The sequence below is a fragment of the Saccoglossus kowalevskii genome, chromosome 5 (genome assembly GCF_978046115.1).
Source record: "Saccoglossus kowalevskii chromosome 5, keSacKowa6.1, whole genome shotgun sequence".
NCBI classification, from domain to species: domain Eukaryota; kingdom Metazoa; phylum Hemichordata; class Enteropneusta; family Harrimaniidae; genus Saccoglossus; species Saccoglossus kowalevskii.
In genome coordinates, this window is record NC_140645.1 from 27,601,389 (window position 1) to 27,627,982 (window position 26,594).

General features: G+C 33.1%; 1 protein-coding gene and 1 long non-coding RNA gene across 2 annotated transcripts; one reads left to right on the top strand and one right to left on the bottom strand.

The window, feature by feature from the left end:
* Positions 1 to 275: 275 nt before the first annotated feature.
* Positions 276 to 16,547, bottom strand: LOC102800722 (pregnancy-specific beta-1-glycoprotein 5-like). Its single transcript, XM_085499285.1, has 9 exons — positions 16,471 to 16,547; positions 4,173 to 4,499; positions 3,117 to 3,392; positions 2,390 to 2,695; positions 1,901 to 2,209; positions 1,623 to 1,730; positions 1,258 to 1,318; positions 990 to 1,075; positions 276 to 853 (listed from the first exon to the last, which is right to left on the bottom strand). The coding sequence occupies exons 1-9, from the start codon at positions 16,523 to 16,525 to the stop codon at positions 834 to 836; spliced, it is 1,548 nt and encodes a 515-aa protein (XP_085355411.1). The 5' UTR covers positions 16,526 to 16,547; the 3' UTR covers positions 276 to 833.
* Positions 8,917 to 13,771, top strand: LOC146745959 (uncharacterized). Its single transcript, XR_014929429.1, has 4 exons — positions 8,917 to 9,226; positions 12,184 to 12,323; positions 12,715 to 12,805; positions 13,597 to 13,771. It is a non-coding gene; the product is annotated as an uncharacterized LOC146745959 (long non-coding RNA).
* Positions 16,548 to 26,594: the final 10,047 nt, after the last annotated feature.

Sequence of the window (26,594 nt, forward strand, 5' to 3'; positions counted from 1 at the left end):
AGAGAACGTGTTTAATAGCTGTGTTATGATGATTTATGTCGTATTTGCTTGCTACCATTCAACTATTGTATCACAAGGAAATAAATTATTGGGTTACTAGGAAAGCAGTTCAATGCTGGGTAACATCATATCCGTTTCAAATATCATTTCTTTAAGTTGACTTTAATATAATGTCAAATACTTACTACCTAATTACTATATGTACACATGTCAGTGTAGAAATAATTACATGTAAGTTTAAAACATTATTTCACAATAATAATAGTGATAGCATATTCGACTATAATTGTTTAATTTATAAGTGTAAACATAGAAACATAATAGCATATCGAGTATTAGTTTTCCTCGAAATAAAAACTTGACAACATCAGTAACTTTGTCCTTTGATTTGTATCATAAGTAACTCAATGTGTTCCAACATGATAGGGCACCAATATGATCAACGTATTATAAAATGTTATAATTACATATTTTTCTCCACAGACCTTTCGTTATTATTTCACGTATCGTCAAATCGTGTTTATTTCCGCAATGCGGAAGTTACATAAGTTATTCGTTCTTTACCAATGGCTGTTTATGAACCGCTGATTATTGCAGTACTACGATACTGTAGTAATTATTAACTCCCCATTTGATGGTCTGTTCATCTCGGACTAGCAAATTATCTACTTCTAAACATACAACAAACTGTATTTGTTGCTTGTAATTAATATGACACAATTGTGATGTGTGCCCTACATTGCTGCAGAATATGAAAAAGTACTCTGAATACAGAATGAAAGCAGTTGATATATAATACAGAAACAGGGAACCATTGCATTCTGTGTATGCTATCACTTATCAGCAAAGTCTCCTGTAATGAAAACACAGAAAACATCATAATGAGTGCGTCTATTTCATTGCAATTGATAATATAAATGAGCAAATAAAGTCTATTTCAAGTCATCAGCATTTTAAATGCAAAACTATTATAACAGTAAACCAAATACCTTGATACACATTGAATTCTTTCATCATAAATGCATCGTCATTTATATCTTGCTTCTTTTGATGACGTGTTATTTCATGTAACTTTCTGTGGTTGAAACACAAATGGATATGCTTTAAATTAGTAAACGTATATTTAATTTACAAATCGCCTCTGCATATAAGTTCATATTATTACAATTATCTTAATGCAAGATTAAGAAGATGTTCGATCTGGTGATGCACACCTAGCAATGTAAAATGGAATAATTGAAGAATAATCGTCCATACCTTACATTAGCAGGTGCTGACTGGTTACATGCCGGTCGGTTATATGTCACTGTGTTTCTATCTGCAAGAGATAATACACGCTGTGTAGTAAGTTGTACTACCTACGTGAGAAACAACTTGATGTTCACTACTGGCGTTTAATTGTAAACGTGTTTCAATAACAATATATTTAAATTAATGTAAATATCAATGTACGCGCTCGTCATTAATGAGACTGTTTTCAGTAAATAGAAACTAGCGCACTTCATATTTACTAATAAGTAATAACCAGTTACTAATGAAGAAATTGAAAAAAATCTCTAAATCGTGGGCTATCAAAAAAGGGATATATACTATATATTAGCATGTGTAAATTGTGAACTGACCTCTATGACACTGGCACATACCACATTTACGACAGATCCATACATATACGATGCAAGTGATAGCCATCGAAACACAAAATAAGACGATAAATAAAGCTAGAACGTGATCTAAATACAGATTAAACGCAGTTTAGATAATACAACTCACGGTTAGACAAACAAACTTACTATATAAATATATTCTATATGTAATAAATATCCAAATATTATTGTAATATGCACGCTCTTTACGTAAGTTGATAATCTGATTTACATTTTATCACTCAAAAAAAGCCTACCCTGATCTGGTGGTCCATCTAATATTATAATCAATTCAATGTCTCCAATAACATTGGTCGCATAGCATATGTATTCTCCATAGTCCATTTCAGTTACATCATAGATTGTCAACATGCTTGTAGTGTTAGTGTCGACCGTCCAGTCTAATATTTGTGTTTTGGTTGTATTGATAATTGGATCAAAAAAAGAATTAAACCACGTTATATTTGCAGCTGGATTACTGCTTACTTGACATGTTAGTTGTGCAATCTCTTTGTCATTTTTCTGTTGATACCTTTTCAGATCGACGTTCACTATGAATGGAGAATCTGCAACAAATGTGCAATAAAAATAGTGAACACCTTTTCCATATTCATCATGCAACTTTTGCGGGATAAAATAATTTGATTTATTAGATATTGAAATAATCCTATTTTGCTCCCGACTTTTTAAACAGTTATCCTCTCATAGATGTATTTAATCTCAAAATTACTAAAAGGCGCACTTGCATTTTACATCCAGATACCCAGTGTTACATGATGTGATTTCGTCTGTTGCATCATGTGTACTATTGCATATATAAATTTGTCCATTGTCTTCTGATTTTAATATCCATTCGCATGTACTAGTTGTAACTGTTGGTTCACCAATATATTCCACATTACATATATCCATAGGGTTAATACCATTAAACCATGTCAAAGAAGGATTTGGATTACCATCTGTTGCTTGACATGTGATAACTATAGTTTCTCCGACTTCCAAATAATGACCTTCTGCAACATGACACGCTGGCCATGGATAATCTGGAAGGTCTGTGGAGAGAATATAGCGAACAAAAAATATTTTCCACCGTAACCTATTTATTAATAATATGAGATTAGTACATGATCTGCGCGAAGTATGCACACAAACATTACAAATTTCGTTACTGACAAACTTTGTGGTATTCTAGTGATAAATTATTTTTCTCTGCTTGTAATAATTATTTAATGAGAAATAACGTTTATGATGTATGGGCGGTTGCGTTCATGATTACAGTAGTCACGCGCTATAGCGCTTTTGTATTCTATGATAACAAAGGAAAATGCTCGAATCTGACGTAACCTTGACACAACCTTTCCATATAAGGAAGGCATTTTAAAGCGCCATTAATACATTCACATACGTGAATTTATGTGGTTTTCGATGTCAGATAAAAAAAATAATCGTACAAATGTCTTTGGAATTACTTACATAATACCTCTAACATTTCGGTATCGCTGCATACATCACCTGCAATATTATGAACACAACAATTATATTGTCCAGTGTTATATCTCGTTACCATAATGAACATCAATGTTTTGTCATCAAATATCACATGATCTTCGGATTTGTTAATGTGATGACCATCTACAAACCAACTATATTCAACACCAACTGTATTCGATGTAAAACACGTCATCTCAACCATAGTGTCATTTTCTATCACCGTCGCAGGCATCAAAATCCGGGCTTCTTTCGGTACAACTGTAATATCACAAATACGAACACAGAATTCAATATTATAACTTGTACCTGATAACCAAACTTTGATAAATATCAAGATTTTTTATACGTAACATGGACTATGTTTATACCATGTCTATTTCAATGATAAAATTACACGACAAATATATTTCTCGTGAGAAAAACAATGCAAAGCGTAATATTTCTTGTTATAAGCACGCTGTTTATTTCTGGTAGAAGAAAGTTTGTATTATAAATCGGTTTCAGCATTTATCCGCAGAGTGCAATATCAGTGCTCTGAACAGTATTTACCAGTCCAATTGTGCGAACAAGCCTTTTTATGGTAGAAGAAAGTTTGTATTATAAATCGGTTTCAGCATTTATCCGCAGAGTGCAATATCAGTGCTCTGAACAGTATTTACCAGTCCAATTGTGCGAACAAGCCTGTATGTATTAGTATTAGTATTGCGTGTTAATTTGTTTCTTCTGAGGTGTAGAATAACACTTTCACCTCTCTATTTTAAAATTAGATATTTATTAAAGCAGTAACACAACATATAGGGTATATCAATGAACAGTACTAATCCAAAAAAATATCGCATATTACATTATTTAATCAATTTGTAAGAGATTGCAGTCATACTAGTAGTTCTCAAGCCATTAAACACATAATATAATATGTAACAAACATAGAACAGTTTGCTTGATTAAACCCCTCAAATATATTATCCGATACTATTCTGGCACCTGCAACATTTGTATGTGTTGATAACGGCGGGATATTGTGTTAAATATACTCACCTACTACTGAGAGATATAAGGAATCGTATAATAAAGTAATTCCAGCACTTTGTATTTCACACCAATATGTATCAGTGTCATTGCTTACAGTTGTATTAATTAGAAGAGAACTATTGTTGATAAACGAGTGTCTGTCGTACGGATCATAGTGATGCTGACCATACTGGTCGAAAGTAATGATTGGATATGCTGATCCATGTACAGGGCCTCGCAACCATGTTATTTCTGGTGAGAGGCTATCAACGGTTACATTACACTGCAAAATGGCGTCAGTGCCGTTAATGACTTCAACATTTGAACCAACCAGTAAACTCGTACTAAATACACCTTAAATGAACCAAAATGATTCCAGTTATATGTTTCATTGATAAATATCATTGAAGATTAATCATATTATGTAACACTACGTGAAATTGCGAAAATACAGATTGTATTCATCAGTAGATTAGCCTGTATTATCAGAAATTCAATGGGAATACAGGGAAATGTAACATTTTATTCATGTAAATACAGTGTGAATACAGGCTGTCTTCACGTGTATTTGCAGTCATTTAATACAGGGATAATACACTTCATTTATTGACCTGCATTCACAGTAAATGCATTCCTGTATTTACCTGCATCAGTGTTGTATTTCCTGTGAACAAATGTTGATACAGGAAGTCTATTATTCATGTATTAATTTAGTGTATAGATACAGATTATTCATTCATGCATACTTGAGCAGCTTAATACATGGAATGCATTCACATTGATTTGTATGAATACAACCTAATTCGAGATCTGTATTTTCATGCATTTATACGAAACCAGCTTATTTCAAACCCTGTATTTTCGTGAAATTACAGAAATATAGGGAAGCATTTATATAAAATATAGGTTGATGTAGCAATGGTAGCTGCTGTATCACATTTATAGAGGGCTACTTCATTCATGGTATCCGGGAAAAGATATTTGAACCATGGGCGTATTCCACAGAGGTGTCCCCTCTGCTATTCAGTTATTTTTAGAGTTTGCAGGATGAGATATTTTGAATCTTTCAGTCTTACTTTAATCTTCAATATCTAACACAAAATTGCTGAACCCTCAGTTTAGTTTTTACACAAAGAATTCTGTGAAAGGTAGTCATATGCCCACATGATTGGCGCATGCATTCTGAAGTAAGAATGGTGAGGACATTGTTATCTTCTTTAGAGAACTTTATGAAGAAAACAGAATCCAGATACAGTAATTTAAAATTATTAGCTGGAGCAATGATAGTGGGGTTATTCCTTGTAACTCATGGGAACAGTGGCCAGCAGTCTCATACATAGATGCATACATTCAGCACACAAATCTATATATACCTTAATATAGAAAATACATTATGATTTATTAGTACTCATCACAAAACAATGAAAACGTGTAAACACATAAATGTTTGAAACCTTTGCAAAAAATACTCCATAAATGTTAATAAATAAGACCCCACCCCTCTAGCAAAATTGAATTTGTGTGAATCCCCCCTCAAAAAATAACAATAAATGTGAAAGAATTTCTTAAAACTTGTAAATAATAACATACAATCCTCCCACACATGTAAATACTATAAGAATAAAAAAATTCGACCCCTTCCCTATGTAAAAATTAAATGTGATAAATTCCCCCCCCCCCGTAAATGTGAAAAATCCTTCAAACTTGTAAATGATAGCATAACACGTCCCTCGAATGTAAATACTATAAAATAATGCCCCCCCCCCAAATGAAAATAATAAACAAATGTGAAACATCCATTAAAACTTGTAAATGGTAACATGTCTGTGTCTCAAATGTAAAAAAAAAATGAAAACACTCCCCCACATATAGTTAAAAAGCAACACTATCAAAATTAAACACATGAGGAAACCATTCCTCAAAAAAAAAATTATCAACACACACAGCTGGTTGAATATTTTTTTGCTGGTTTTTGCCTTTCTGTAAACACTGTTGAGCGGAGTCTTTTTTTAACCAATCTTTTCATTATGCCCTTGTCATGAAGACGACGATCTAGTGAAGAGATGAGCTCATTTTGTGGAGCAGCTCTCCATCTTGGTGATTTGAGGAGGAGAGAGCCATCCTCCTGGTCCTCTTCACCGGACATCAATTCAGGGTCCACTTCTTTCCACCTGGCTCTTTCCTCTTCATTCTCTAAGACTCATGCGTCTCTGCATTGTCTGTAAGAAAACATTCGATGACATAAATACTAATGTAACAATTACAACTTATAGTAAAGTGTCAAGTAGTCAACAAAAATACAATTGTAATTGTATTACCGATAATCGGCAAAATGTTTTTTTTTATATTTAAGTTAATTTTTTTATTTCTTTTCAAAATAACAAATACACAGACAAGAAAAAAAAAAAGGCTGTACACACTAACTGGTTCACCACCAAAACATAAAGTGACGTTGTCTTATGGTGCAAAATTGGCCCATTTTTGCAAAAACAGAAACGTGGTGTTTCTTCTTATGGAAATCATATTTTCTATCTTTCTTATTCTTATTCTTATTATTACTAATTTCAGCTTTAATGGCAACAAAGGATGGTAATTCTTTCTTCATTTTGCTTGTATAGATGCATTTTTTAAAGATAATAATTAAATGGTTCAATAAGTGTGAAAAACTTTCATCACCTAGGAGAATCTGTTTTGCTGAAAGTGGCCGGAGCACTGCAAAAGTTGACCCCAGTGATCATAAAACCTTGTCCAAATATCTTGCACCACATGACAGTCACGAAAGAGATGAATCAGTTTCACTAAAGTTATTGCAAAATGTACACATGTCAGAAATAACTAAAGGTGATTGAAAGTGATATAGCATAGCATTTGTGTACAGGATGTTATGGTTTAATTTCCATTGAAATTCACGAAGAGTACTGCAAATTGTAACAAGAAATGGCATTGAATAGAAAAAATTCCATCCAGTTTCTACCCGCAACAAGTCTCTAAAGAAGGACTGACTAGATGGAATAATAAAAAAATTAGAAGAGATGGGTTTACGGCTGAATTTTGGGGTACAGTTAGAGAGATTAATCATTAGCTTTTGACCATATACACAGATTGGAGGATCTGGCCGCACAGTAACTGGTCTACTTATTTTCCAGTCTTTAGGGATAGCCGCAATGAGACCCTGCCATCATAGAAACTGAATGCGGTTTAAACCCAATGAATTTTAGTCATTCCAATTTTTAACCATACCCTTCTCATTAAAGATGTCAGCTATATAAACAATTCCTAGATCCTTTAAATGTGAATAAAATATACTTTTAGTTTGAATAAGAATGTTTTTATTATTCCATATAATCTCGTATGCAGGGGAAATAAACTCATACTGTACAACATTACTCCATACATTTAGCATTTCCCAATAAAACGGTGGTAATTTAATATGTAGTGCGTTTATTGAGAGGTTGCATCTAAAAATTAATTTTCCCCCAAGTGATTTTAGATAAAGATCTAGAAACCGTTTCCATGGATGACAATATTATTACATGAAAACAAATATATAACTGCTGATTATGGTGAAATAGTTAAATCACAATAAATTAATGTGATAAATTATTGAGTGTTGGAGTACACAAATTTATTGTATATTCTAACAATATATTTATAATTTATCACAACATACCTGCCAGCGTAGTGTGTTTAGACGCTTCGCCATCTTATTTTTGTTTTTTAATGCTGGGTTTTGTCCTTCTCTAGCATGTATCCTCTTATTTTCATAAGCTCTTCGTATAGCGACTAGAAAGAAATTGATAAAGCAACATTACTACAATGCAACTAATATAAAATAAGCCTATTGTTTGAAACTATTGTGTACTTGACTTTTAATCAGGATCCACAACATATGGTACACAGGATATGCTGACAAAACAATGCTTTGAATGTCTATGCCCTTACATAAACGAAATATAAGAAAGGCTACCAGCATAGCAAATATATTAGATAAATACACCAACACTGTAGGAAAAGTTAAACGTTATATATTTAATTTTAGAAAAGTGTGATCTGAAAAGTGTATTACTGTAAACAGACACTAATCGAACTAGTATCGGCGCCACAAATAACTAGAAAGGTGCAAATGCGCTTGATCGAAATTAACGCACATATAAAACTGAACAATTACCTGCAGTCTGACTATCTTGACCATACCCCACAGTATTTGAATTCTGTTGTTGAAGTGGCTGTCTTGGCGTTGACCATCTTGGTGGCTGGGTTGTCTGTGCATCTAGGTATAGAGTGGATGTTGAGCATGAGGCTCCTGAGGCTGAACTCAACTAGCCGGGTAAAACGGAGTACTACTATTGAAATCAGATTCGGCAAAACGTGATGAAGCGTTTTCTTCCATAATGTTGTTGAATGCTTCATTAGCATTTAAACGTCTTCTTGAATTCATGTTAGGATGTTGAACTTCGTGTGTAAAGTTGAAGAAGACTGTTCACATCAGCACAGATGCAATGACAAACATAGACTGACCCTTCCCTAGTTTGTGTACACGAAAGGTTGTCGTATGGTGTCGCTGTTGTGACTACCTAGCTGTATCATTAAAACGTGTGCCTAATTCTTCTTTTTGTATGTGTTTGTAAATACACAATATGCAAATATCACATATAAAAATTAATTTTCAATCCTTGATGTGCATTTGTTTCAATAAAAGCTGAAGACATCAAGTTTACCTCGACTTAAGTAAGAATACAGGCCGGTCTAGAGGGCCTTTCTATTCCAGTGAGGTCAACAATGTGTCTTGTCACACTTGACAATGACAAAAGTTATTCTTGTTTCACGATTATTGTCCCATAAAATATACTATACTGTATTTGAATCACTTTTCCGTTATCTGCGAAGTTTCAAGCATTATTATAATTTAGTTAGTATTGCTGAAGCACGTCGAAATTAGCATGTCAGAACCACTGTCAAAACAACGCTTATATGAAGGCGGCCACTGTTTTAGATGGATGGGAAAGTCCTCGTTTTACAACCACACGTTTTACGGTTACTGGGCTGATGATGATGGGAAAAAAAGATTGAAGTCGAAACAGGTAAGCATGCTTTTGCACTGTTATGTTTTCCATCAGGAACACCAGTATGATATGGAAGATTTAAATGTCTACACAGACAGAAATTATAAAGTTCTTGGCAGACGGTGTTAGTAGGCAATTGGCATTGTATTGCTTTACAATGATTTGTTTTCTTTGTGGGAGGGGGGGGGGGGTCAATACCACACCAACAATGTCTATGTGGCTGATAATAACAATGTCTTATAGAAAAACAGAAAGTGGGATATGATCATATGGCACTGTCATCTTCAAGATACACAAAACTTACAAATAAAAAAAATGTTGCTAATAAATTTGCTTGATTTTAAGTTTAAAGGCTGCTCAACATTAATACAACCTAAAATTTGTCCAAATCTCAGTATTTTGTTCACTGAGTCAGTGTATATTTATTTCTGTGCAGAAAACGTGGGTTAACCATACAGTTTCAAAAGAAAAACTAGGGTATAGCACTGATAGTGTTTTAGAACTTTTTACCAATGGTTCTTATAGCAAAGATTTGTCTTTGTATCACAAATCTTTGCTGGTGACATAGGGGTAATAACAATATAATATTGTGGCTCATGAGCACTTTTTGTTGTCTGAATTTATTTTGAAAATCTAGGTTGTGCATATATATTTAAAATGAAATCAAACTTGTACATGTTCTATGGGCATGTTTTTGAGTGTCGCAAGGTGGCGAAAGTTTTGTCATTAACGTGCAGAGTTTTTTGACAAATGGGACACATTTCTGGGCTGTAAATGCGATATCGATAGAAACAAGGAGTAGAATACCACTTTAAAGCTGGATGTGTACTGACATTAGAATTTCAGCTAAAATATTGATGTGAACAAAATGAAGGGTCTCCATACCTTATAATGTAAAAAAAAGACATAAAATCTGTTTGTGGTGAAAATTATTAGGCCAAAAAAAAAATAGATCTGTTTCTGGTCCGAAGTTTCTTAAAAAACAATGCGGTGATACGTTTTTTTTTTTTTTTTTTCCCTTTTTAGCTCCGCTGTCGACTTTGTCGAGCGGAGCTTATCATATGAGTGATTGTCAGTCGTTGTCCGTGTCAGTGTTTTACTTTTTCGACTTCTTCTTGAAAACTACAAGCCTGAATGCTTTGATACTTGGTGTATATGTACCTTGGGGAGACCTCTCTTAGATTTGTTCATTTCATGATGATATCTTCAATTCTCTAATTTTGGTGAATATTTTTGTCATTTTTAGTAAAAAGTGATATTTTCAACTTCTTGTTAAAAACCGCAAGTCCAATTGCTTTGATATTACATATATAGGTATTACATGTGGACCTCTCTCAGATTTGTTCATTTTGTAATGATATCTTTAATTCTCTAATTTTGGTGAATATTTTTGTCATTTTTGGTAAAAAGTGATATTTTCGACTTCTTGTTGAAAACCGCAAGTCCAATTGCTTTGATATTACATATATAGGTACTACATGTGGACCTCCCTCAGATTTGTTCATTTTGTAATGATATCTTTAATTCTCTAATTTTGGTGAATATTTTTGTAATTTTTGGTAAAAAGTGATATTTTCGACTTCTTGTTGAAAACCACAAGTCCAATTGCTTTGATATTACATATATAGGTACTACATGTGGACCTCTCTCAGATTTGTTGATTTTGTAATGATATCTTTAATTCTCTAATTTTGGTGAAGATCTTTGTCATTTTTGGTAAAAAGTGATATTTTCGACTTCTTGTTGAAAACTGCAAGTCCAATTGCTTTGATATTACATATATAGGTAATACATGTGGACCTCTCTCAGATTTGTTTATTTTGTAATGATATCTTTAATTCTCTAATTTTGGTGAATATTTTTGTAAATTTTGGTAAAAAGTGATGTTTTGGACTTCTTGTTGAAAACCGCAAGTCCAATTGCTTTGATATTACATATATAGGTACTACATGTGGACCTCTCTCAGATTTGTTCATTTCATGATGATATCTTTAATTCTCTAATTTTGATGAATATTTTTGTCATTTTTGGTAAAAAGTGATATTTTCGACTTCTTGTTAAAAACCGCAAGTCCAATTGCTCTGATATTACGTATATAGGTACTACATGTGGACCTCTCTCAGATTTGTAAATTTTGTAATGATATCTTTAATTCTCTAATATTTTTATCATTTTTGGTAAAAAGTGATATTTTCAACTTCTTGTTAAAAACCGCAAGTCCAATTGCTTTGATATTACATATATAGGTACTACATTTGGACCTCTCTCAGATTTGTTCATTTTGTAATGATATCATCAATTCTCTAATTTTGGTGAATATTTTTGTCATTTTTGGTAAAAAGTTATATTTTTGACTTCTTGTTAAAAGCCAGAAGTCCAATTGCTTTGATATTACATATATATGTACTACATGTGGACCACTCTCAAATTTGTTCATTTCATGATGATATCTTCAATTCTCTAATTTTGATGAATATTTTTGTCATTTTTGGTAAAAAGTGATATTTTTGAATTCTTGTTGAAAACAGCAAGTCCCATAGCATTGATACAATGCATATTGTTTATTTTCTAATGATATCTTCTGTTCTTTAATTGAAATTTGCATTTCTAACAGCGGAGCTATCTCAGCCGAGAGGCTGCTTGTTCTTTTTTCAAATTAAAAAAAAAAAAACTTTCGAGAGCGGCCTTTTGAACTGACGACCAGAAACAGATCTATTTTTTTGTTCTTAGTCAAATTTAAAAAGAAAATAAGTCATTGTATTCCATATTATTTTGAAGTAATCACATGCTATACATTGTTGTCCCATTGAACACATTAAAACAGAATTACAAATAAAAATAATTTATTTTAATGATATGTAAACAGGATTATCATGATAAAGTTAAATCACAAAATTTAGTCTAAATTAATTGAATGTTTTTTTTATTCAACTCGTGTTTCTTAGTTTTTGCAATAAGTTTAGTATTTTATTTAGTTGCAGCTTTACATGAAGTTGAAGTACATCCAGTTCATGTGCCTGCATGATGGCAGTGATGCTGTTGCTGTCCAAATTTTACCAAAAGATGCCCATAACCAGTCATTACAGGAATCGGATGAACAATGTTAGGAACAATGGTGAGATGATTTAACTTAATGATAAAAATTCAGTCCCAAATAAAGGCTCTACAGTATAGAATTTCAGTATGGAGGTCATTAGGCCTGTATGGTTAAACAGGAAGTCTGTCATGCTAAAGGCACTCAAACTATCTTTTGTGTCTATGGCATTGTATTTTTGCACTCTTTGACACTGTGCTGCTGTAAGTATTTGGTGTATGACAAAATTGTTTTACAGTCTGAAAAGTTGTTACATGTTGAATGTATGGAGGAAATTCAGTCTGGCCTCCAATATGGATGTCATATGATACTAAAATTTATGTGAAATGGGGCAAGTGAAAGACATGTATTGATCAATGTTTCATCAGATAAAATAATCCTTATAGATATTGTACTCATTTATATTTTATAGCATCATTTCCAGTTTAATCACTTATGTTGAGCAAGATCACAGTGAATTTGATGCATATTCTAGCTCTGAAGAAAAGAAAGATAGCAATGAAGTAAGTATATGATTATTGAGGTGTGGCTACATCTTGCAGCACAGGGTAGATGGGTTCCTGGCCTGTGTTTAGTATTTAAGTGATTGTCACTGTTCAGTCATGTAAGCTTTTCTACTGTGACATTTGCAAACCGTTACACCAGTTTTTCTCACAACAAAATTGTGATATACGTATGCAATTACTATTCATAATTATCATGTTTAATCATGGTATTTATATTCAAAGCCATTCATGTCAACATTTTCCATGATTGAGTAACCCAAATGCTCCCCAAAACACAATGACAGAACTTTACCAGTCTGAGAGCTGTTTACAACTGCAAATAAAATGGCACACTGCCTAGGTGGGTGAAATAAATGGCACACAGTCATACTTTTAAAAACGCAAGTTCAATCAGTTAAACTTTATTTATGAAATCAAAGATTTTGATCATTATTAGATCAATATAATTTATTGATAAGGGACACATTTTGAATTTTTTTTTAATTTTCCTCTCAAGTTTTCCTATGACATGGACAATCATACCAAGCTATGTTTTTTTTGAAAAATAAAAGTGTGCCAACTACTAATCCTCCATTGGTTAGGTGTCATTTTATACCCAATGTTGAAAAAACACAACAAAAAAGTAAGAAAGCATCTCAGGTCATTAAATACAGAACAGAAGAGCACAGGGAACTGTGCATTGTAAACGCTTGTCCACTTAACCAATAGATTTGTTGACATGATCACAGCTTGTTGAAAAGTGTATACTTCTCCCGAATGCTCATTAACAGTGTAATTTTATTTTATAGAGATCAAGTAATTATGATAGATGTCAGTCATCAGGAATTGGGCCATCAATCAATAAAGAAAATGTACAAGAGGTCTGGGTAGATGAGGCTGACATCAAGGAAGCCATGCAGTTCAACAACGATGTGCCTGACAATCAACATGCTGATACAACACAAACGGATCATTCTCATTTGATGACTGCAATATTATTTTTTTATTCTTTCATTCTTTCATGGCAAAAAACCTATGTTGTTTCTGATAGAGGTATTCAGTGCCTTGTGGCATTCATCAAACATCTGCTACTGACAATAGCTACAATCTTTAACATTGATGCGCTGACAGAGTTTGTAAAAATTTTACCAGGCACATTGTTCACTATTAGGAAATTTCTGAGACTTGACAGAGACGCATTCAAGCAATATGTGGTATGTGCTAAATGCCATAGTGTTTATTTATTTGTTTTAAAACCAAGTTTAACGAACAGAAAGTTTCATTAAAGTGCCAGCATGTTGCCTTTCCACAACATCAACATCGGTCACGTCAAAAGCAATGTGGTGAAGTGTTACTCAAAAAGGTAAAAGGACAAAATGGTCGAGTGTACAATACTTGTATCCCAAGAAAGTTTATTGTTATAGAAGTCTAGTTACATCCCTGGAAACGTTTGTTAGAAGACTCGGATTTACAACTGCATGCAACAAGTGGAGAGCAAGACAACCAGGAGAAAACATTTTGAATGACATCTATGATGGGAAAGTGTGGAAAGACTTTTTCAATGAAGGATATTTTAAAAGTAAATTTCACTTGAGTCTTACATTGAATGTGGACTATTTACTGTGATTGTACCATCAGACCCTGTATTTCAGTAATAAGATGTGTAAAAATTGCAGATGTTTTGTGTCATAAAAGAAAAGTTACTGTATGTGGCGTCATAAAATGCATTATAGGACGTACTATTTCAGTATCTTGGATTTTCTTTGATAACAGCTGTGAAAGAGCGAATACATTTCAGATTTTGTATATAATTGTTTATTATTTTATATGCTGGTCTGCTCTACATAATCATACTTGTTTACTCAGAATGTGATTTTTAAAAGTTTACCTTGGACTATAATCACCCATGCCAGCAGTCTCACTGAAATTATTTACAAATGCTTCTATTGATAATACGCTTCTAATATGCAAATTTGTTTCTGTTCATGTGCTTTAAAATGTTTTCTTAATTAATCATTTTGTTTTGCAAAACAGTGTACCATGTTTCAGGTGTTATTTTTGGAAATGCACTTCCCATTTGATTGAATAAGGTACTGCATGTGCTTTATTGCTATGGTAAACCTGCCAGTCTGTATTTTTATTAATATTTGGCGAAATGTTTGAGGTCCAGTTTTACCAGAGATGTCACTTTTTAAATAATTATGATGTATTCTGTGTTTCAAAATAATTTTTTTAAATGAAAATTTTGTGAATTTGTGTTAATTTTAAGTGTTTGCATTGTACACGTATACAGCACTGCTCAATATGCATCTTGAACTTCAACACAAAAGATTCTGCCAACCATTGAGTTCGTGCCAAAAAAGTGGATTTGGTTCATTTTAACTTGAAATTAAAATGTTTTCTGCTGCACAATGCCCCCCTCCATTCCATTCATGAAAGTATCTTACAATGCAATGTTTGTTAGAAGTATTCATGACAAAGTAGACTGGCCCAGCTGTGATGACTTTTTTCATTTAAATGATAATAAAAAAAAATTGGAAAAAATAGTTTTGCAAAATTTCGCGGTTAAAGGGGATTTTGCGTTAACACCTCCATTTCGCCATTTTTTTTTGTTAATTTTAAATTAAAAAAAAAATTATTCGCCCAGACTGTGCCAGTCTAATAAAGCAATGTTACATCCCCTAAACATGGCTGCCAGTATGTAGCCTTGCACAATTATAGTTACTATTAAATGATTTAATGTCCAATCCCCAATCAAGTATGGCAAAACTTGCAGGAAAGCAAAACAAGGTTTGGACTACATATACAGGGAAACCAATTGCCCAGGAGTAAATAACAACCTGTCAAATTTATACTTTGTTATCACGCAATAATGCATTGCATGGGTAAGTTTGAATTGGGGGTGTTGTGTCGTTTTGAATAAGGAAATTGTTATTTCTTGGTATACCCACAGGGTCATAACAACATATAAATACCCGAGGTGAGATGTGTACTTATAGTTTTTCAGTATAGTTCAAAACATGTCTTCAAATTTCTCAGCATGTACAGAAACAGATAGCCCCGTTAAGATCAATTCCATATGTCGACGATGTATCTGCACTCCCCCTGTGTAAACCCACCAGTCCGTCAAATCAAATCAAATTCCCTCACCAGTAGAATTATGTGCCAGTATGTATCAGTATATTTAATTAGATGCATATGTATTTACTTGTATTTGGCTAATACAAGTAAATACACACCGTAGAAATAAATGGTAAATACATCAGAAATAAACCATGTATTTATAGTAAGTATTTACCTGTATTCACAATGTAAACACCATGTATTTACAAGAGTGCAATTACAGGTGAATAAAGGTATGAATACAGGAAATGTATTTCCGTTTCCTGTTTTCATGTGTATCACCCTGTATCTACCTGTATTTACCAAAAATACAGGCTTTAATAAATGTCTGTACTTAACAATAGTTTCGCTATTTCACGTAGTGTAAATAACTGTGATGACGTAAACAAACATACATGCTGCATACTGTTACATGTATACTTCTACTTGTCGATTATCACTTCCGCTAAAATGTCGATATATGTACAACCTTGCTGTCAAACTTAGAAGCACATAATCATACTTGAATTGAAGAGTTTTATAATAATTGTGAAACCACAAATTTTAAAATCGTATCTCACCTGATATAAAACACATCAAAACGCTAATACGCGCGTTATTATGGTTGGTGTACATGTTGATGGGAATCGTTGGCGGAGTTTCCTGCTTGTAGAAAAAAGTAACAATGGTTTCACACATTGGTATGTTTAACCATTGTCTACTTGTCTTTTACTGTCGCCCTCAGTCGGTCTTAGTGTATCCAAGTCAGGGGGGAATTACGCATATAGATGACGTGGCCTATGATTTGAATTTCATTTTAAACTTCGTCATTCTTACGTTCACCCATTGCAGGTGAACTCGGCTTTTAATTTATATGATGTTTCATTGTCTGTCACCTATTACAATGACGAATTTTGATCGATTTATAAAAACAATACAGTTGACTTTAATTCTTTCTTACTGACAGTTAATGGCGATAATATAAAAAAATCACTTTATTTATTTAATTACTTTCATTTAACAACTGATGGCAATTGACTGGAATGAGGTTAAAAGTACAAAAAGTCGCTTAAAAATAAAAAAAAATATGTATATTAAGACGCAGTAAGGACCTGAATGTTTAAAATGAGGTCAAGGCCATTTTTATTTTTTGATGTTGCTAATGATTATCATTGTGAAACACGTTTTAATGATCACGTTTACACATGAAACTGTTGAGTATTCACAACTAAATCTTACTAAATGCAATTATAAATTTATTTAAATTCGTTAAAATATTATCTAATATCTCGTGGCTTAAATTAGTTTTCTATCGTATGTAAATGTACTAGCCGCATCAAGTTGTAGTGCGTCACGTGTTATGTTGACAGGGGTAATTTACGTGCACAACATAACTGTGGTCGGGCTATGTCATGATTTGCTCTCCTAAAATTAATCTCGCTTGAACTTAGCTAACACATCGGGGCATGACCGTATAACGTGATCTCATAAATACTACTCAACAGGTGTGTCGCTACATATAAAAGTTGGGTCTATTGCCTTACAATACGATACGGTCTAGACAGGGAGAAGCGAACTCTTCCTTATATATTTACCATTCCCGGGTTATGTGCTACAGTCTGTGGGCAAATTTCTCTATGAAGTGTAACTTGTATTTATTATTCATGCAGCGGCATGACTCTCACTCGCGATGAATATAGCTAGTCAGGTAAGGCACATTCATTATTTAGCCAAAATACAATGTTATGCAAAGGTGCCCAACATTTATATGCGTATTTGCAGAGCTAGGTGATTTTTGAATATTGCCAGCTTAGTTTTTATCTAAATGACTTCACGTTTCGCTCCAGTGATGATAATATTTTTTTTGTTTTATTTTAAACATTTATTGCCACGAACAAGTAATGGTGATGATATAGAAATAGCAGAAAGTTATTTGATTTATGCCTTTTTTTAAATACAGTTGCTGGTTATTGAAGGGACCGAGGTTCTAAATACAAATAGTCACTTACAAATAAACTAAATATAACAAGTATATAATTCATATCAGTAAGTACCAGAATGTACAAATATTAAGTTCAACAATATATACAATAACACATACTAAACCGTTTTCAAATTAAAACCTGTGCTAAATGAGAGATTGCTTGTCTGGACGTAAAGAACAGACGATGTCATCTTGCTTCACCGGAGAATGTGATCTTATTGAAAACAAATACTTAATTTCGAGGTGTGTTAATTTCACACAACAACCTTTATGGCGCTCAAAGCATTACCACATACATTTACTAACAACAACAAAAAAACATCGTAATGGTTAAACAGAGAATTTGTTTCTATTTGTAAATTTCTTTGACGTACCAATGTAAGTGATTATTATTTGAGATATTATTTTATTTGTAGTGGCGTGGAGCTAGGCGATTAGGTGCCGTACGCGAGCGCCGGTTCGAGTCACGCACGCAGTACGTATTTACTATAATTAGACATAGTCTTTACCTTGCCGTTTATTCGGTGTTATTTGCTTGCATTATTTGAGATGCCCGGTTTAATATTAGTTATCACTGGACTGGATGTCATAAATTGGTAAATTTACACATAAATTGCTATATGCCTTGAACCATGTCGTTCTGTACAGTCATATTCAACGCATGTGATACTACATATCGAAGTTGAGATAGTTTTACGTAAATGGATTAAAGCTCCTGATGTCACACAAGAGCACGCTCGCTCTGGTATAAAACATGGTCAGAATATCAAGTAAAGCAATGACAAATTACGATATTTTATAGCTTTTTGTCCGTCATATTCAAAACGTACCTATGAAATCTTTTCTTTACAGAGTAGACAGCGATTACTGAGTATTAATTTTGATATAATGGTTATATTTCCAGACACATTATATGTTTTGACCTAGGGAGTTTATACTTTGCCATGTTTATTTTTTATCCATGTATATTAGAAATCTGACAATGTCAATTTTTTAATGAATGACATAATACAGGTAGATAAATGAGCCAATCGACTGGGATGCAACCATGTACACTCCAAATCATCGTGAAACAACTGTTCATAATTTCATAACACGTGCCAAAAATAATCTCATGCCATAACACATTGTTCAGTGCGACATTACTACTTGTAATTATTTTAATTTCACAAAATGTGTATATTATCGTGTACATGCATCAAATTCTGCGATTTTATATTGTTTTAAAATTTAAATACAATCGTGAATCCGTAAAATTAGGATACAAATAGAGAGTAAATTTTGTTACTGCAAGCAAACCTGTAAACTACCATACTATGGCATTTTTGCAAATGTTTGTACAGTGAAGTGATTGTTCTTTAACTTTCGTCACCATTGGGGCAATATACAGCGGTGGCGCTCACTACGACTGTTCTTCTCATAATGTATACTTTGCTAGAATCAACACCTGAGGTGGAGCTACTGCTTTCTGAAAGAGAAAATGCATAAACATAAATACCCGATGTTTAGTTGCTGATATTTTAAAACTTATCTACGATTGAATTGGCGGCAAGTTGAATATTTTGTGTTATTGAAACAATTCTTAGCTGATCCTATATTAGTTTAGGAGAAATTAAAATATGAATAAATAATTGTATTTGTCCGTGAAAAGAAATTTGACAAATGGTTAAAATGTTAAAATGTACTTTTTAAATAATTGCGGGGAAATAATGATAGATACAGCGTTGCAGATATTATACATAAGACCACTGTATTAGAAAATGTTTAAAAATACTGAACATTTTTTTTATTATTTAAATGAACAGTTTTATAAATCACTTTATACATCAAGTAAGGTTTGTACTGATTCAAACTTGTCCAAAATTAACAGACATAAAACATAAACATCTGATAATCTGATATGAAACATTTTCAAATATCATGTATCGCATGTTTTCTAAGCATGTATTGAATAAGCTGACAGTAACATTGCCTTTCTAGACAGTTCTTTATTATGATTTGTTTTTTTACAGTGTCTTACCTGTCTGTGCACGGGATCTACATGCGAGATTACAGCAATACAAACAACATGATCCAATACCGATTATAAATAGAGTAAACGCTATTATTATCAAATAAGCCCACCACGTGCTGCTAGCTTCATCTGAGATTCAAAGGAAATAAATGTATTCATTAAATTTACATTACATTATCAAATGGAATACTTCCGAATAAGTAATATTAGCTTCACCACCATGATATGGATTCCAGAATATTTGCTATATGATTATTCTTCGCTCCGATATTAAATTTCACATTGTTATGCGTAAATTATGTAATTACGTCAGTCATGCATTGGACACACACAAAAAAAAAAAAAAAAAAAAAAAAAAAAAACGCAAACAGCGCCATCCCCAATTCTACAAATGTTGTCTCTGATAAAATCGAAACTTTTGATTAATAGCTTCACTTATTTCGTTTTGAATATCTGTCAATATCTGTCACTCTGATATTCGAGAAATCAGTGCATCGGCGATTGGAGGAAGTTCGTGGCACATACAGTAACAGTGCGCCTTGTTTGACTCTTTGAATACCTAATAAAAAGGCTAATGACACACCAATTCACAATAGTTTCCGCAATGTTCAAAGAAAGTTCGAGTTTGCAAACTCGATAAAAGCGCAACGCAAAGTTTTCGATTCTTCACACAATCAACGGGATACTCGCTCAGCTCACGTGTTTGATACCCTAGTATCGTGGTTGTTTCAGTTGGACTTGAAAGCTTTTAAGGAGTATTTCAGTAGTCAAGATGTACGCAAATTGCATAAACATATACGGCAGTATTTAAAGGGAGATATACTGACAACCTTTCTGGGAGTTAAAATTGTACATTTGTCGCGTGTTGAAATGTTGAAGTGTGTATTTGCTGTTAGTGCTTCAATATTATAATGCAATCTTTTTTTTTCTTTTATGTTCTCACCGACAAGTACTGTACACAGAAATCCAACAAGAACATCAAATGCATACGTAATGTGTTGGAATCACTCGCTACTTGACAGATACAGCTTGTAATTTATTCATTATTCAGTTGGGTAACATTAGATGTTGACATAAAGTCTTACTTGATTAGGTGTTTTTCAGAGACTAAAAAATAGAGGTAAGCACATTTATAATGAGCGGAACAGAAATCGTACAGCAAATGTTTTGAAGTCTATTTTTGGCAGCGAAGGGTTGTAATAACTGTAATCATTTAATAAATATATATGTATATCGATATATATATATACTATTTGTCATGATTAAAATTCCTTTTGTACTAATGATTGATAGCCAACCTGAACATTGGAAAACAAGCTTCGTTGTAGATGCAGTCTGCAACCCGTTATTCACTTGACAGTGAACTGTGACGTCATCGGATTTCCACTCACTGATAACGTGAGTTGAACTTTCGTATGTCTTTCCGTCAATTGTTAGGTTGTATTCAGTGTATGCAGGGTTTGCATCGCTCTCACAAACGATACGAGTTGATCCATCGTCATTACACGTACTGTTTATTACTACACTTATAATTGAATCTGTAAAACATTACACGTTGGAACAATTATGATTTTGATCAAAGCAATCTGGTAATAACGTATAGACGTATGCTATCGTATAAATAGTTCATCGCATACATTTGAATTCACACATTTTTAAATAAATAACGGAATAGTCTTTGTGGCCCGTACTCAACATTATCACGTACGAGTGAGCAGTAAACAGTAATTATATTACACATGTATTACACATGGTCGTTTATCCATTCCTTTAATTCAGGACCCCACCATACAACCAAGATCAACTAGTACATAACGCAGGTTGCAATACTAATAACATATATCAGAATGTCAGTCATAGTTCTACACAATTCTACAAATTGAAAATTCTAATTGACTGTCGGCCGCATGAAATATACTCACCACTACACAATACTGTGCATATCTTTAAAATACAACACCACAATACAAATATTTTATACATGGCTATTGTGTACACGATATAAAGTGTCAGCGTAGTTGTTTTGTCTTACAAAAAGTCGAAACTAGTTTGAACAATACTGTTACGACCGGTGTTTAAGACCGCATAATTTACACCCTGCTATGCGAAGAATCAAAAGAATGCTTTGTTGTTTACCCGAACGTTTACGCCCTACAATCAAGGGCAATCATTTTGCCGATTTATCGCATGACCCCTGAACTCCTACAGTTATGTATTCTAATAATGAATGGCACGGTAAACTCTCTTGTTTATAAGATCAATTGTCATATATTAAAAATTGATGTTGAGTTGTATGGTAAGTGGGAATTTGTACAACTTCAACAAAAACTTCGTATTTTAATAATTCTCTTTAAATACAATATTGAATCTAAGACTATCACACATCCTTCAATAAGACATGATATTCCTATGTGATGATCCCTATAGTTTTACTGATTTATTGATCACATTACTTATATGGGATTTCCTACCAAGTGTTGCCCCTAAATACAAAGCAGGCGACTGCTGTTCTGTTGTCAGATCATCTATCTGTAGCGCGCCCTCAAGAGTTGTTTTAAATTGAGCCGTTTCAAGAACCACGAAGTTCGCTTTATCGTTGTGAATGGTTAATTGAATTGATTTACACTAGGTGAATACTTTATTCCATTATTATTGGCATCAATATTAGTGGACTGGTCAGAATAAAATAAGTTTATATTATCAGCAAAAATTCTAAGTGTAAAAAGAGATGATGATCTCGAAATATTGTTAATATAAATTACAAGTGTACCAAAAATGGAGCCTTGGGTACACCACAGAAAATCATTTCTTAGGCAGAGACGCAGTTACTGGTGAAGATTTATTTTCCCTCTCATGTCACAGTGATATGATTGGGACAAATTTAGCAAAAACAAATATCTTGGTTAATGGTATCGAATACGTTTTCGTAAGGCAATAATAGCACTAAGTGGAACAAATTCACTGTCGATTTTCGTTTAAATTTCCGTTGTAAGATCACCTAGAACAAGTTTAGTGCTGTGGGAAGGGTAATTATAATGAATTGAAGATAGCGTTACCGTATATAGGTAGATAAAAGGCGCGAATAGCTAAAACAATGACAAAATCAACTAATTATTAAATTCACACACATAGTTGCTTGAACAATCAACGATTTAGTACTTAAGTCTGTAATTATTAACGTTTCAACTATCGACATACGTGGAATGTGTACACGCAGACAAGTCAACACTAAACTCACTATGTCAATAGATTTGGCTGATACCCAAGGTTCATGTCCTCAGACCCATTCATAAATAGCGCCATCACAGGCCGGTATTACATCGCCGTTGCCGGACGGTCATAATGAATGCAATAAACGCTGAATTATTTACATTTGCACACTTTTCAAAACGCTTGAAATCAATTTGTATTATTTTTATACATGTTGTTTATTTGTGGGGTGTTCTATGATGAATGTTTGTCATTCTAAAATTAAAGTGATGGGTGTTAGGATGTGATGATGCTTACTATGGACGCACCTACATAAAGGATCTACCTCGTTTTTACGCGTTTAGGCGGTTGTAGTCAATCTGGTGTCAACGGAAATCTGCAAATGTATTATTTTGCGATACGAACATGGAATTTAATAGAGAAAATGGTAGATTTCTGTTATTTTAGTTGAATTAAAAATTAAAAATTAATTTTTTTTCTGAATTACGCAAAGAACGCTTAAAAGATTCGTATCTTCTGTGTCTCTTGAGCATACGGATGTTCTGTCGATCCTCAGAAATAAAAAAAAACTTTTGAAGCAACAGATTGGCTTTTATATTTTCATTTACATTTAGACCATATTATGTATTTTCTGCAAACTATACTACATTATTATGTCCTGCAAACATGGAATTACGGGTGCAAATTTGCGCCACCATTGACGATTTAATTATCGCTAGTTCAAGAGATACTTTTCACTTCATGATGGTTGCTAATACAAATTTTCAGGTACGTTTTTTTAGTAAATTAAAGTAATTTCACTACTATATCATAGTAACCATCACTTGCTTTTATATGACACAATATTTCACAATTTGTATTGCTCTGACCTATGAAATGACTAGTGATACACCAGACTGGACAAATACATATTCCACAATCATAACATATTTTGCCTGAAATCTTTCAAATCAATAATATGTGTCGACAACATTGAACGACATGACCCACTAATCATATTGCGAATTGTGTTACCCAAACATAGTTTACTCCGCAAGTTTGACAAATATGAATACAAATATTAAACATTAAATATTAAATATTAAATATTAATTCAATTGTTTAGTATATGGACAAACATGTGCTATGTATTCCAGTAAGCAGTTCGCCTCATACATCATAGGCATACAGTACAAATACAATGCACACATTTAGGATCACTAATCTGAACATAATCATGGCCCTATATACGACACATACAACATATTTTTGCCTCCTCTAGAATTGCGCTACTCCACTAGAATTTGCATACCACACCATATAGATAAAAGATGCGTTACAGAAGCTGTTTTTTTCCGGATATGTAAATAGACCCAGTGATACATTTATTCCATCCCTCCCCCTAGACACATTTAATGCTTGCACATGCCCCTTCCTAATGATTCGGTTACCACTGGGTACTCGAGAATCATTACTAGATGTCCTTACTTTTCCATTACACAAACGAAGATACTTGTAGTCATATGTACCCCACCCATAATCTCTTGTATCCTCTCTAGTCAATATGCATTTCGAAAACAAATAGATGCTCCTGATCATCACATAGGGCCAACCAGTCTATAGACAAAGCTGTGTTTTTTGTTAGACATGAAATACGTCTCACATACATATAGTAGACTGCTACCCTGCGACAAAAACACCATGACATGTCTTAAATGACCATTTCTTTACAAAATATGGATGTATGTACATCTCTCCTTAGTCGAGATTACGATCGTTTCATTCATTCATTCAAACACAAACGTCGAAAAAGTAGTTTGCTATGTTTGTTGTGAAAACGTCGTGTATCTCATTACAGCCTTTTAATATTTATTGCTGGATATGTGTTTTTTACACAGATTCAAACCACGAAAATCTTACTTAAAATTTGATGCAACGAAATAACAGATGAACAAATAACTGTCAAAATTAGGGGAATCACATAAAAAATAAAGGAAATGTCGTTTGTTATGTTTGCTCAATGCAATTTCAATATTAGTTTTACACACGTGAAGTTTATCCTTAGTTACTAATCAATGTGTTTCCTTGTAATAGATTATGTATTAGGTGCGTCGGCCAGATACGATCCTATCAGCGTGTTCTAAATATAGCGTATAGGATAAACAAATACGTATACTTTGATATATTTCGTGACATATACTTTAATTATAAATACTTTACATTTACTTTACAAAAATTAGTCATTAATGACAACACATATTTAACGAGGTAACTAAAAACAATTTTTTTTTTTCTAAACTATAATGTGTGCTCTTACACTTGGGCCTGTCACAAAAGCACAGGCGAGCTCACCACAAATATACAGGCAAGCCTCACCCGTAACACGTGAGACAATCTTCAGAAGCGCACAGGCTATCCCGCAGATCGTGTAGCCGGTTTTATAGTATATTTAGTATATATTTTATAAAAGCAGTTGTATATAACACACGAAGCTCAAGACGTCTATATTTTATAAATTTATTTCGAGGATACGTCATAGCTAGAATCGCACATTATATCGAGTAATCTGAATGATTACAGTGTCCCACTCCACAATCAGTGTAATCAATAATGATCTATGTCCAATCACCCATTGTGTATTATCTTGAAGTTCTCCATAAATAAATGGAGCTCGTTGTGTTACCTTTTAATATATTATCCATTAGACTCTTCATTCAGCTGTGCAAGGATTTTTTTCGAGGCAAATGTCGATGCCCATCAATAATTATAAGATAGTAAATGTAATTATAATCACAGAAAAAAGACGTTGAAATACATGATTTCCTTCATGTTTTATTGAGCTAAATCAGCTTATTGAATAATAAAATCACCACCAGCATTCACATTCATTACGTCATCAAATCATCATAATCATCATATGCTGCTAATCTACTTATTTTAATTTATCTCCATTGCCCATACGATAAATCAAGGAATCAATCCATTACAAATTTAGAAAAAAAGTTTAAAAGACTAATGCAATTCACGCAATTTTATAACATAATTGCGTTATAAATTGTCAGTAATTGCTAATATGCTATCTGATGCGACTATATGTTTGCCAGTAAAAGCCCTGTCTAAAAGTAATTACCTGTATAGTATTTACACTACGGTTATCGCAATGCTAAGATTCGAGAGAGACTGGAAAATTAAATACAGATGTGGATCAGATTGGTATATCTCTGCATCTTGATGTTAAACAAAAAAAGCATCGATTGAATATTTATACAAGTTATCATGTCTTCCACATTTACAAGACATAGTCTCATATTTCAGCGTATCTCGTGCATCGTAATAGAATTGTTGTAATTATCACTGATATGAGCATTGTTCACCTACAAAAAAGAAAAGTAAAGTGATAAATGTATAATATACGTGGTATGATATAGCTCCGTTAAAGGTGCCTTGTATCGATGACGTTGAGGACGTTTATGCAAATATTTGTGTCACTTATATTTACGCATGATGAGAAGGAGAAA

Excerpts from the sequence above, each read along its gene's own strand:
- LOC102800722 (XM_085499285.1), bottom strand. The coding sequence starts at position 16,525 with ATGTACACCAACCATAATAACGCGCGTATTAGCGTTTTGATGTGTTTT. Across the intron at positions 1,731-1,900 it reads AGATGGACCACCAGATCAGG|ATCACGTTCTAGCTTTATTT; the intron begins GTAGGCTTTTTT and ends ATCTGTATTTAG. Across the intron at positions 1,319-1,622 it reads TATGTGCCAGTGTCATAGAG|ATAGAAACACAGTGACATAT; the intron begins GTCAGTTCACAA and ends TATCTCTTGCAG.